At 42.0% G+C, this 13,256-nt stretch overlaps 1 protein-coding gene across 4 annotated transcripts; it reads left to right on the top strand.

Moving 5' to 3' along the window:
- Positions 1–498: 498 nt before the first annotated feature.
- On the top strand, positions 499–13,036 carry HIKESHI (heat shock protein nuclear import factor hikeshi). Of its 4 annotated transcripts, none has more exons than XM_072850819.1 (5): positions 499–640; positions 1,440–1,677; positions 7,489–7,640; positions 10,440–10,558; positions 12,801–13,036. In XM_072850819.1, the coding sequence occupies exons 1-5, from the start codon at positions 611–613 to the stop codon at positions 12,853–12,855; spliced, it is 594 nt and encodes a 197-aa protein (XP_072706920.1). In that variant the 5' UTR covers positions 499–610; the 3' UTR covers positions 12,856–13,036. The 4 variants fall into 4 exon arrangements, with proteins under 4 accessions (XP_072706920.1, XP_072706922.1, XP_072706921.1 ...); XM_072850821.1 differs by having other exon boundaries at positions 546–593; XM_072850820.1 differs by lacking the exon at positions 499–640 and adding an exon at positions 766–987.
- The last annotated feature ends 220 nt before the right edge of the window (positions 13,037–13,256 follow it).

Raw genomic sequence — 13,256 nt, 5'->3', positions numbered from 1 at the left:
GGCAAATACAGTGTCTCGGTAATGCAGCGTCATATACTGTTACAGCAGTTGTCTCTCAGTATGCTTGGCGTATGTTAGCATGTTTAATCAGGTAGTTTTTCCGAATAACTTTTCCATTTTTTCTCTCTTTTATTTTTGAATGCAGATTTTGTTTGCTCCTAATTGCTTTGGCCAGTTTTATCTGGATTTGGATCTAGCCTTTTACTTCCATAGCAAGACTGACTTCAATTTCTAGGTACAGAAGACACAACATTTCCTCTGCTCTTCAGTTCTCAGCGCAAATCAGTCGTGTTTTAATCCGGAAAACAGAGCAAGGGACAGCAGCGCTGGTGAGACCCCGGGCTGTGTGAAGCGATGCCTCCCTTTCCTACCCGCGCGAACTACATCTCCCGTCAGGCCCCGCTCCGCCCCGCGCAGCACCGCTTGTTGCGTGAGCGCGCGTTGCACCACGGGAGTCGTAGTCCGCTTGCGCCACTCCTTCCCCAGTGGACACGCTCCGGAAGTGACTCGGAGGCGGCGGGGTGAATGGGGACGCGTTGATTTCCGGAAGACGCCGCTCATGGAGGCTCCGGAGCCGCGAAGCGCCTGAGGAGGTTCGGCGGCCGCCGCCATGTTCGGCTGCTTGGTGGCGGGCAGGCTGGTGAGCGCTGCTCGGGCCGCGGGCGGGGCCCTCAACCCGCTCGGGGCCGGGGTGGAGCTGCCGCGGGGCCGCCCCGCCGGGGCTCGCCTTTCCCCTCGCTGGGTTCCGCCCGGGGCTGGCCCCAGGCAGAGGGGACCTTGCCGTCCTCGTCACGCCTGCCCGGCGCCTCGGCTGGCTCCTGCCCCTCATCCCCAGAGGCAGCTGCATTGTAGAGCCTCGTTGCCGGGAGGCAGTCACCATCCCCTCTGTTAATGAAGAGGCTCGGGCTCCTCGGAGACAAGCTGGGAGCTTAAAAGAAGCTTTTTAAGGCTAGATTGTGCGTTGGCCGCAAGGATGTGGCATCTCGGGTAAAGAGGAGGGTATCTTTTGCTCTGGCATTTAGCCGTCCTGCTGCTGCCTGTCTCAAGGTCTATTGTATTTCCTATGTGAACAGGTTTCCATGATCCTGGGGTTGTGCCAGCCAGGTGGTCAACAGCCACTGCTTATAGACTTGGCAACCTCTTCTGCACTCTATTTTCCTCCTACGCACATGGGGAGCGAAGGTATTCTGATCCTGTAGTCCCGGGTGGGATACACGTTCAGTGCAGGTAGAACAAGACTGTTGTGCCTTTTTAGTAATATTTTTTGCAGTTGTTCTTCTGCTGTGTTTGACTTTTATCTGGCTATTTGCTGTTTAGGTTAGTACGTTCCTCACTTTTTGTTATGTTCCACTTTAGGTGTATTTCCGTAAAAGGAAATTCACAGTTACGGTCCAAGATGAAAAACATAATAATACTAATAAAGGTTTTGTTCTCTTTAGGTACAAGCAGCTCCCCAACAAGTGGCTGAAGACAAATTTGTATTTGATTTACCGGACTATGAAAACATCAACCATGTAGTGGTCTTCATGCTGGGAACGATACCATTTCCAGAAGGAATGGGAGGATCTGTCTATTTTTGTTATCCGGACCAGAGTGGGATGGCAGTGTGGCAGCTGCTGGGGTTTGTCACTAATGAGAAGCCAAGTGCCATCTTCAAAATTTCTGGTCTGAAATCTGGTAAGACTGGTAAAATGTAGCGGTCAGTGAAACAGATGTGTTCCTGCATGCATAAGGGGATAAATGTTTGAAGGTGGTTTTGAACAAAAAGCTGCTTGAAAAGGCAGCTCTGTGTGTTTTCAGGTAGTCCCTAGCAGATACGGTACTAGAAGCAGTCTGTCAGCTTTATGGAAGTCTGTCTGTACATTAATGTTCCTAGTGAAATTTCTCTCATCTTCTCTTGCATGTGGTGTTGATCTGGAAATTCCTTTGAGCAGGCTTGGCATGTGTTCCAGTGCTTCTGCACAGAGAACCTGAGAAAGAATGATCCTGTAGCTCCCATAGTGTGGGTTTTAGGCATTTGTCTAGACATGCTTGCAGAATTTTCTTTCAGCTTCCACTGTTAAGCGGTTGTATTCTTTGTAGCACAGAGACAGGTTTTGTAATGAGTGAAGTCTGACGCAGTGATTTCGGCCAGCCGGCCGCTTCCCGTTCAGGCGCGGTTGCACTATGTAATTGCCCAGTAGAGGGTGTTGTCATTGGAAAGCAGCTTTCCAAATGTTTTAGTGTCCTTGATACAGACCCAAGTCAGAGAAGTCTGACTCGTATGGGAGCCAGAGAATGTTGATGCTGCCTGAAGTAGGTGTGGGTGTGTTTTCCTAAATATATGGGCATTTTGCCATGCATATTGTAAAAATGATGAAGCACCCCAATGGCACACCTTTGTCATGTTAAAGGGATAGATATGTCAGTCAGGAAGCTTAAAGTGTTATGGTGATAAAGTAATACACATCTTTTATAGGCTTCAGTGTAGTCTACAGCCTTAAATTGAATCTCTGTTTAGGTAAGCGTTGAGGTTGCTGTGATAAAATGTATTAATTCATAACATGGCATGCTTTCTTTTGAATCAGTCCTGGATGGCAGGGTGATATGAGATAAGGGCTCTCAAGGTGCAGAGCAAAATGAATTCTGATCGTATATGTTCCTCAAAAATTTGGGCTTTCTTCAGAAGAGAGAACAGCCACAGGAAGGGTTTGGGGGGGGGGGGGTGGGGGTGTATATTCCAAAGTTGTGTTGTTAGTGAAACAGTAAAGTGTATTGCCGGTTCTTTTGCCAGCTTTTGCTGTCTGTTTCTCATGCTTGAAGGACTTACTGTATTATATATGCTTTCAGACAGCTTTGTAGGAAAACACATTTTCAGATGCTTTTTGCATGATTAGCCATAATTTCCAAGTAAGGGCTGCTTTCGAGGAAGGACTCTGTGACATGGTTGAATGCATTTGCAATGCCATGAGGCAGTGCTGTGCTTGATCTGAACAACAGAGAGCTCTGCCGTTCCCATTGTTGTCTACAGCTTCTCTCTGACTGTAGAGTCAGTATGAGCTACGCAGGCCTAGTTTCCATGGCCATCAACAATTGTATGATGGAGAAGACTATGAGGCTTTAGAAAGGGGAGACCAGAGAGGGATTACAGAGAGCTGGAATCACTGAGAGACATTACTGACTGTTGAAATCTATGTTTTGGGTTTAATCCCTTGTTGAGAGGAACAAATTTGTGTCCCTGTTTGTGAGCTCCCTGTGAAGCAGTGGTTGTAGCAGAGTTTCTTGCTGTGTGATGAAGAGGGCCAGCACGTCTCTTATGTGGACATGAGTGGCCAGCTGAAGTGGCATGGTGTTTTATTACACAGACTTTGGGAAAGGTTAAACGTATCATTTGTAGCTCTTAAGTTTATGTTTAGCGTCTGAAATGCCCTGGAACTGTACAGGTTTTGTGATGTGTGTAACTTGCACATCGTTGTAAGGACTGGTTGGGCTGTTAATACAGTATCTGGGGATGTGGTATTAGACTTCTGGACTATGAGGGTCAAGTAAAATGGTGTTGCCCCAGGTTTTTTTTGTTTGCTTCTCTCCTTCTTCCTGTCCCGTGCTCGCTTAGGAAAGCCAACACAGGTGAACATTGCAGTGTTTCCCAGTGGGATACCAGAAGGTTGTCTCAATAGATGAACTAAAGGGGAGATTGCTTTTGTGGAATACAGTCTTCAACATGAAAGTGATTTGTGGAGTAGAGACTAAATTATGAACCTGGACGCTTTTTCCTTGACTACAGGTGCTATTTAAACTTGGGTAACCTTTCAATAAGAGATTTCCAGATTGGGTTGTGAAGGTGTCTCACAGGAATGTCACAGTACCCTCTAAAAGATTCCTTTCAAGCTCCTCTATAATCAGGAAAAGTTCGTTCAATTGTATTTCTTAGTAGTCTCAGTACAGACTTAATATATCTAAAAGGAGGCTTTTTTGTTGTTGTTCTTGCTAACTTTTAACCATTCTTAAAAGCTATGTTGTGAGGCTAGAAATATAAGTGCTTGTGTGGTTTGTGGGGGTTTTTGTGTTTGTTTTTTGTTGTTGTTTTGACCCCTTGATCTATCAAGTGAAGTCTTGCATCTGCTGATATTGATTATAAGTTTAGGAGTCAAAGGCCCAGAGTGTCTAGCATTATTACGTGTTTCTTTCTGAGGATTAACTATCATGTGAGATGGTGACTGGCTTTGCAATAAGCATTAAAATTAAATAAGCATAATTTTTTTTTCTCTTCAGGTGCAATCTTCATGTTTGCTGAAAATAAGACTATTAAATTGACTCCCCCCCCAAAAAAATTGGGAGTTAGATTTCATGCTAAAAGCTGAATAACATGTGTTTGTGAGGTTTTGGGTTTTTCTGGTCATTTCCCCACCCCCCAGTGGGATGACAGTCGATGTATATTCTTTCAGTCTCTTAATCTTCCCACTTCTGAATTTGTCATTACAGGTGAAATGTTTAACAGCCTGTAGTCAAGGCAGAATAGCATATTTCTGGCTTTAACAAAGCTGGGTGGCTTCTTTAGTGCCAAGAGAAATAAAGTAGCAATACACCTTTGTGAAAGAGGCTGAGCTGATCTCTTGAAATTGTGCAATTTCTGCACTTGTGTAATAAGCTGCAGCTGTAATCAAATGTTGTAGTAAGACCCCTCGGTGCCTGTTGGAGCTGCACTAGTAGTGCTAACTGTATTTGTTCATTAAGGTCACTGGCATTCCTAATGGAATTGCTGTGAGCTTTATCACTCAACACAAGGGATTGTGGTCAGTTCTCATGGTGTGACTGAAGAGTTTAAGTTTGTTGCTTGGGCTCCTGGTGCCCTTGCAGAGCATGACTGCTCTTGGAAGGCAAGACATGGGTTCTGCTGGTTTTTGCCACAGGTGTTGTGTTTAGATTGCTTTGGAAAATGTTGTGGGTAGAATGTTTTGCTGGCCTTCCTTCTCAAAGCAGGAAGTTATGCTGCAGGGAAGCAGTTTGGGCCTAGAGAATCAAGCTTTAGAAGAATGCCATTGCTGGCAGTTGTCACTGTTACTGGCTTGTCCATACTTTCAGATCTGGAGAAGAATAATGGCTGGTAACACTTTAGTGCATGCAATTATATATTCTTCTCTGACTGCGTGTTGTTTTACTGATTGAGAGTAGATGAAATTCATGTGATTGTGCATAAAGAAAGGGCTTAGAAATACTCCTTGCCTTGGAATTGTAAGGCTTTTTATTTTTCAGTTATGCCTGAAAGTGTAGTAGAAATAGAAAACAAACTTTGGGCTGGGATTTTGCACCCTTACTGAAGTGTGTTGACAAGTGGGATAATAGTTTCAGGATAGCCTTTTCCATTACTGACTCTTTCTGCTGTACAGCATGCAATGATGTGTGCGATGCTGTTTTCCACTTACGTATATATCTTCTAATATAATGTCTGCATTTGAGGCCTACACACGGGTAAGGTTTTTGACATGGTTGGGCTGAAAGGTAATGAGGGCTCACTATCTTGAATCAAGGGTTCAATGAAGGGAAAGAAAGGGGTGAAAAAATATTTTTCTGATTGCAGTTGCTTTGCTATGACTACATTGGAGAGTGTAGGGTCTGAATGTGAAAACCTGAGCTTGCATTTCAGCACTGACTAACGTACCGTGTTCTCTGTATTTGTAAGGTTTGGAAAGTTAATTGCAAGAGCCAAGCATTGAAAACGTGGAGCGTCTTTCAGTTGGTGTAAGGATGGTAGGGGATGCTTTGCTCTCGCCCTTTTAGGCAGATATCTTTCCAAGAGAGTGGTTCCATGGGAGTGCATGCAAAGTGACAGAATGGATGTATTTTCTTACGTAGATCATTAGTGTCTTTCTAAAGTAGTGATATATTCTGATGGAGCCTCTTGCTTAAGGATGTTACATTTTTATTGTAAATGTCTGCTTCTCAGGTGAAGATGTTACAAGATGTAAAACTTCTACCAGCTCTATTGCTATTGGGATTTTTAATAATGAACTTGTGTGATATTTGGTTTCTAATAGCTTTTCTCTTTCTTTCTTAAAACTTTAATAAATTTTACCTTTATCAAGCAAGCATCTATTTACAGTACAGGTTGAGATCATACAGCAATGGCATTTCTCAAATATGTTTCTAAATAGCACTTCAGGAGATGAACTCTCTTCTTATTGGCCTTGTGTTAAAGTAACATTTTAATAGTGAGTGCTTTACTCTTAAATGTAGCACTATATTGCAGTTTTAGGATCTGGAGTGAGGAGTGACACTTGGCTTCAGTTGGAAAGGGTACTGGGTTTTTGAAGGTGCTCTCTGTATGGGTTGGATGTTGGCTGCTTTGTAGTAACGCCTTGTGTCTCTGCAGAAGAATGGGCAAGTTTTTGAGATCTTCAGCCTTCGAGCCTCAGTTCAACTTTTCAGACTTGTGCCATTTTTGCTGGCTGAGTTTTTGATCATGAAACGAAGTCAGATGGTGCTTTAGATTTCAGTTTAGCCTTTCTTGCAGCTCAAGATCATGTTGACTGGTCTGTAGGACAGCTCTTAGCTTTGCTATCTCCTGCTAGTAAGAGGCCAGAAAGTGCTACTGAAGCATCACTTCTGTGTTAAGAGGGTACTTGTCTATTGTGTTCACTCAAACTTAGGTGGAGTATTAGTATTTGTTTACTAATAGCATTGTGGTCCCCCAGACCTTTTTCCTGTATTTTCCTTTACAGATGCTGGCAAAGAGGAGTGCATGATTTAAGTAACTCTAGATGCCTGTCATTGCAGAGACCCTAGCTGAAGCTAGGACTGAAAGTACTGGTTAATACTCAGTTGAGAAAGGTCAGAAGTGATGGCAGGGGGCTGGGATGATGCCTGTATGAGTGGTATGCAATCTGGGGGGGTGTTTCTGCCCGATTCATTGTTTCCTTTGTGGCTCTTGCAAAGTCAGAGGCCTTTCTCTTCCGTGGCTACTCCTTTGACCTTTGCTGCTGTTGGTGGTTTTGAGTAGTTCCGATGAGACCTCGGGCTGCCCAGCCCTCCACAGGGACAGTTTCTTGAAGTAATGTTCTCTATTTTTCAGTGCACAAACACCGGGTTTGAATGAGTGAATCAACAATCAAACAAGCAGTGCTGCATGTTGCCTGTTTATCTGCAGTTGTTACAATGTGAATTAAAGGGTTGGTTCCTATAGAGAAAGGTTCTGCTGTCTTTCACTCACAGATCATATTTCTTGTTGAATCTACTTAGTTCATAGGGAGCTTTAACCTTATATTTTTCCTTTTAAAAAAAAATTCCTTAAGATCTGCTGTGTTTTTTAAAGCTACCTAACACACTGTTTCATCTGTTGTGTTTGTGTGTACTTGTGCCTGTGCTTGGACTGCGTGATTTTTCTGTATTTGAGATAGGGACATCTCTAGTGGGAGTTGAGGAATACCTTCTACGGAAGAAACATGATGATTTAAGTAACACAGTCTTTACATGTGTGCCAAATCTAACGTGTGCTGTTTGTGGTGCTTTCAGGGAAGGGAAGTCAACATCCCTTTGGTGCCATGAACCTTCCTCAGACGCCAACGGTGGCCCAGATTGGAATCTCGGTGGAACTGCTGGAGAACCTGGCCCAGCAAACTCCTGTTGCAAGTGCTGCTGTGTCATCAGTAGATTCATTCACAGAGGTAAGCTTGGACATCTTGTTTTCAGAAATTCTCCATACTATGAAAGTCTTAAGAATTGAGCCTCTGAAGAACTAATTAATAAAAAAAAAAGCTGCTATGGGTGGCTATAGGATTGTAACCAACATAATTGTTGTCATGTCATTTGGCTGGATGCTTTGATATTTTGAAATTACTTTTTCTTACACTGGAAAACTGTGTCTCCTGTAAAGGATTGGATTTTGCATGCTCAGTGGAATCAGGCCAGTAGACTCACTGTTGTTGATGTTGCTCTACCGTAAAAATATTTATGATACTTTTTTATAGGAGCAGCTATGACTAAATGCATGTAAGAGACAGTGGATCTTCGGTGATTTGTAGGTGCTGGAACTCCACTACATAGACTTGCAGGGATGGTCAAAAATTACTCAAGAGTCAAGGCAGACATGGGCATGGAGCAGATAGATATCCAAGTGTACTGCCGACCCTTGAGAAATCCTGCTGATGTAGTTCTGCAGAACTACAGAATCATGCCCTCTCCCACAGAAAGATGTGGGATTTTTTCTTTTTTTCCAGTTCTTTCCCTGTGGACTAGGCCTTGGGCTGCAACACTTGCCATTTTTTACCCAGCCTGTCTGTTAGTTTGAACCTTTGGAAATCCCCAGCCAGCACTGGCAGTTAGTTGGCCATCTAACAGCAATTCAAGGCAAGCTAGATCTGCGTGGCAGGTCTTGATTTCCTGAACATTGATGGCTCTGTCATTATCTTCTACCATTTCAGAAGTTGGTGAGGCTTTTCTTGAGGCTTTTTTTTCTTGCTCGCTTTCCTTACAGACACTTGCTGAGGTAGATTGGTAATTGAACAGTAATCCTGATAATGAAGCTGATGTCCTTTGGCAGTTTATACACATAATAGCTCCAAATAGGTAAGGTCTCTTGGAGAAAGGTATCATGACTAGGAGTTGACCAACAGCTATTTTTGTATTGTACGGTTAATTGAGCTTTTCTGGAGTTGTTAGGGGCAAATGACATCTAAATAATATTTCTGATTCCACCAATTTTTATAATAGCAGTAGTTAAGTCACGAGGTAATAATATGCCACTTGAGGTCATTTGCAAGGTGGCTGGTGGCTTTTTCTGGCAGCAGTATTTAAAGGAAAAAGAAACCACCACATACATGATTGCATAACTTTTTTACAAATGTTATTTCCAGTTAGGTGGATTTTTCTATTAAAAAAGAGTAGCATCTTAACTGAAATTGTATATTGCTTTCAAGGAATGCAGTTGAGCCAAAGGTTGAAGTAATAGTTACTCCTATAGAGAAAATGTATAAAGTCATAGTTGAAGGAAACCTTTGAGGGAGTAGATGGCAGAGGAAGGGGTAATGCCTGGGAGCATGTTTGTGAATGACTAATAGCTTTTATCTATACTTGACATCATCTCTTTGGAGCTGCTACATTATAGCAATAAAAGTATTTTTTTAAGGCAAAATCGTCTGTTGCTACTCTGTTAATGGGTCGTTCTCCCACTACATTTTTAGTAAGCTTTATGATTGTATATATATTTTTTTATATATATAGTTTTATTATTAAAAAAGATGTATGGAAAAAGTGGGACAAAACCACAGAGTTCTGCATGTGAGTGGCGTGAGACTGAGGGTAGGCTCCTGGGTTCTAGGATGTCAGTTCTTCCACTCCTTTTGTCAGAGCAGGTGGAGGGAAGCACAAGCGTGTGCATATATTGCCCCAGGCTCTGTTTTCCTCCATCATTTCACTGTCTATGAAAATAGTCTGTTCTCCCACCAAACAATGCATACTTTTTTTTAAATAAAAAGAATAGGGAAAAGAAGGAGGTACCATAGGCTTACGTATTTGTAGACTGGCTGGGAATGTCCTACAGCCTCGTCCTCTGCACACAGGGCTTCCTACTTCTTGGCCTCTCTTTCACTCTTTTACTTCCTTATTCCTACAGTTTAGGAGTTTCCTATGTGTCTTTTTCATGTTTTCCCCAGCAAGATCTTGTGGCAGAGGATGGCAGGATAGCAGCCCTTCTGTGGTGAAAGCTAAAGGAAATTTCCCAGTCACTGGAGTCTGACAGTGAGTTGTAATGGAACGAGGCAGATTGCAGACTTTTCAGCTGGTTTAACAACTAGTGTTTTGCTGTGAGCTGGAATGGCAGCTTTGACCTGGTCTACAGTTCTTCTGATGGTTTAATCTGGAGGAGAGCGACAGCTCTTGTCACTGCATCACTTTTTTGTCACAAGAAGAAAATGTTCTTCTCAGAATCACAGAATCATACAGGTTGGAAAAGACCTTTAAGATCATCAAGTCCAACCGTAAACCTCACACTGCCAAGTCCACCACTACACCATGTCCCTAAGCACCTCATCCAAACGTCTTTTAAATGCCTCCAGGGATGGTGACTCCACCATCTCCCTGGGCAGCCCCTTCCAATGCTGGACAACCCTTTTAGTGAAGTAAAATTTCCTAATATCCAGTCTAAACCTCCCCTGGTGCAACTTGAGGCCATGCCATCTCGTCCTATCAAAGCTGTTTATCCAGTTGGATGAAATTGGGCACGGAGAGGGCGAGTGAAGATTCTGAAAATTATTTCCGGATGCTGGATGGATCTGAGGGCAAGACTGAGAATTAGGGTTTTCATCAGTTTAAAACCAGACATCCCTGGACCTACTATATCGACTTTCTTTGTGTTTTAGATGGCAATGCTAATTTTACTTCATATAGGAGTTGTGTATCGGGTAAACTTTTGCACAAAAATTCAAATTGAAAAAGACCTTACTTAAAATGTCTCTCTCTTGTTTCAGTTCACTCAGAAGATGTTGGATAACTTCTATAACTTTGCTTCCTCATTTGCTGTTACTCAGGCACAGATGACCCCAAATCCTTCTGAAGCTTTCATTCCTGCAAATGTTGTTCTGAAATGGTAATGGCAATGATCTCTAGTAACAAACATTCTTTTTTCTAGGCTTTAAACCAGCTCATCTCTAAGTATTGGACTACTGTCATGCTATTCAGTGAGATGATGCAGAAATGTTTAAAAGTGTTTGTTGTTATTTATCTCAAGTATAGAGAGGTTCTATCCACTGTTTTTATATTTATTTGTCAGCATCTTCATATCAATTTTTTTTGTTAGAAAAGTGCTATACAGCCTATGAAATTTTTTTGCTTCTAAGAATGTCACCCTTGACATACGTGGATTTGCAGTATGTTGCTGATGATGCAAATGCTGTGGAGTCATGGGAAGACAGGACGCACTGATACTTGTCAATTTGTGCTTATTTGTTATGCTTGGTCTCTTCCCAGACATAGTTCCAGCATAGTCAGGTTGCTGAAGAATATGGGAGAGGTGGAGAAATCGTGTTCCTAGTTGACCTGGTTCTGTCACCAAGACCCTTGAGCATAAATGCAAAAGTCTCAGAGTTGTTTTCCAGGGACTGGTTTAAGAACTAACTGTCTGTGGGGATAGCCCGTGTAGTCTGGAGATAAACTGTGCACTGCAGGCTGTCCTTTAGGACGTCTGAAAAATTCTTTCCTACACTTTAGCCCTCTTTAACCTCTACAGTATTAACCTAAACCCTTTTGAAAACAGTATTTTGGGCTCTCTGAATACAGTTTTATCGCTAGTACAGATCTCATGAATATGCAAGCAGTTAACATAAGCAATATATTTTCTTTGGGAGTGTAACTTGATGCATATCTCTTCTAAATAGAAGGTAACTCTACACAGGCCATGAGCATATGTGGGTAAGGTCTCTGAAGAGAGAAATCAAAGGGAAGACAAGCTAAAGAAGCACTGTAATGGCTGGTCATTGCCTGGATGATGCCGAATTTGCTTTTGGTTGTTGTTCAAAACAGTATAGTGAAGTGAGGCATAACTCTAATAAACCGAACACATTTGTGCATAGAAATCTGTTAATGTGATTACAGCCACAGGAAAAACAGCATTTTTTTGGCTCTGTTCACATGTTTATGAGTCATTATAATGTGTTTGATTATAGCTTGTAACATGTAGAGTATCTTGGGTCTCTGCAATGGGCTGGCTGCAATGGAAATTCAGTAGTTTGGCTTAGAAATTCATTCATAAATAAGCCTTTCTCTAATTTGAGTGAGTTTAAAACCCTTTAGAGTCTCTTTTCTCATTTGAGTTGGGTTAGGAGCTATGAGATGTAGGAGAACCTTTTTTTGTTTTCTTTGTTTCATTGGCAGTACCTTTTGATACCTTACAGCTGGGGTTTCTGAGAGTGTGGAAAGTGAAATTAGGACACCGTATGTGCATACTTGATTCCATTATGTGTTAGAGAATTACTTTTCCTCATTAGATTTTTACTAAAGTGTTACTGAGTATAATAAATGTGGAAGTTAGAATTATTTGGTGAGGTGTAAAAATAACGAGGACTACTTTGTCTCAAGGTTTCTATTAGAACTACAAGGCAAATCGATAGCCTTGAGTGCAGAATTGTGTGCAGTCCCCTCTTCCTTACCTGTGCGTGTAGCCTGCTAGGAAGCGATCCTGCATTGGAGGCTGTGGTCTCTGTGCAAGCCTGCTCCAGTCTGTGAAGCTTGCTAGCTCGTGTCCACCATCCTGTGAACTGAGAAGTGCTAAGCTGGCTCTGTGCACCCTAGATGGAGCAGCAGTGAAGGGGTAGTACAAGGACAGCTGAACTGGATTGAGAAGCAGTGATGTTACCTTGTTTTTCCCAGTATTACAGTGTATCCCTAAATGGCATGAGGTTTTCTTGGTTTCGTTTTGCTGGGTTTGCTTTATCTTCTGTGAGATACCTGGCCTGATTACCTGGCCTGCCTGGGATGATGGGCAGCCTCAGACTCACACTTGTACCTGCCTGAACTTTAATTTCCTAGCCCCAAAAATGTTATGCACAAAACAGCCACTTTTAATTCACTTACAATTTTACTGAGCTTGAATGAGCATCCTCTGGGATACCACTTTAATGAAATACACATTATTGTTGAAATACACAAGTCTCACTGTGAATATTCTTGATATAGAATCAGAAAGGAGGATTTTGGATTTACTCACTTCCTGGTGTAGAGCAGAAGTAATTTATCATGTTCTCCACATAGACTAAATTATTTGTATCATTTTGTAAGCCATTTTATTTGCAGCAGCTTTTGTTTTTTGGTTGTGGTTTTTTTTTTTCCCCTAGGTATGAGAACTTCCAGAGACGTCTGACACAGAACCCTCTCTTCTGGAAAACATAAGCTTAAATTGTGGCATTTGAAGTGCTTTCTAAACAGTGTTACCTGTGAAAGACACAGAAAGTAACTCCAATGAATAATTTTTTGGGGAAAAAAAACCCGATTAGTCTGAATAGACAAACTTGTAACTTTTGTATTACTCTTGAAAATTATTTAAAATTAAAGTCCATGAAAACTAATTGCCTACGTGTTTTTTTTTAATTGAAGGATTTGGCTGCAACAAGAAATCAGTGTTGCAGGTGTAGAAATATTCTTTTGAAACTGCATTTAAAGTGGAAGAAATCACAAAATGAAAAATGCAGCACTGTTTCATACTTGTGTGATGTTTTGGGGTGTTTAGTTGTAAACAAAATAATTGTGTTTTTTCCTTCTTCACATCATTCTGAAGGGCAGTCAGGCAACTG

The sequence above is a fragment of the Ciconia boyciana genome, chromosome 1, assembly GCF_034638445.1.
Source record: "Ciconia boyciana chromosome 1, ASM3463844v1, whole genome shotgun sequence".
Lineage (NCBI taxonomy): Eukaryota > Metazoa > Chordata > Aves > Ciconiiformes > Ciconiidae > Ciconia > Ciconia boyciana.
This window is presented reverse-complemented; position numbering and strand designations above follow the sequence as displayed.

Coding starts and splice junctions, on each gene's coding strand:
- HIKESHI (XM_072850819.1), top strand. CDS start 611: ATGTTCGGCTGCTTGGTGGCGGGCAGGCTG. Junction 1,678..7,488: donor AATTTCTGGTCTGAAATCTG/GTAAGACTGGTA, acceptor TGGTGCTTTCAG/GGAAGGGAAGTCAACATCCC. Junction 7,641..10,439: donor CAGTAGATTCATTCACAGAG/GTAAGCTTGGAC, acceptor CTCTTGTTTCAG/TTCACTCAGAAGATGTTGGA.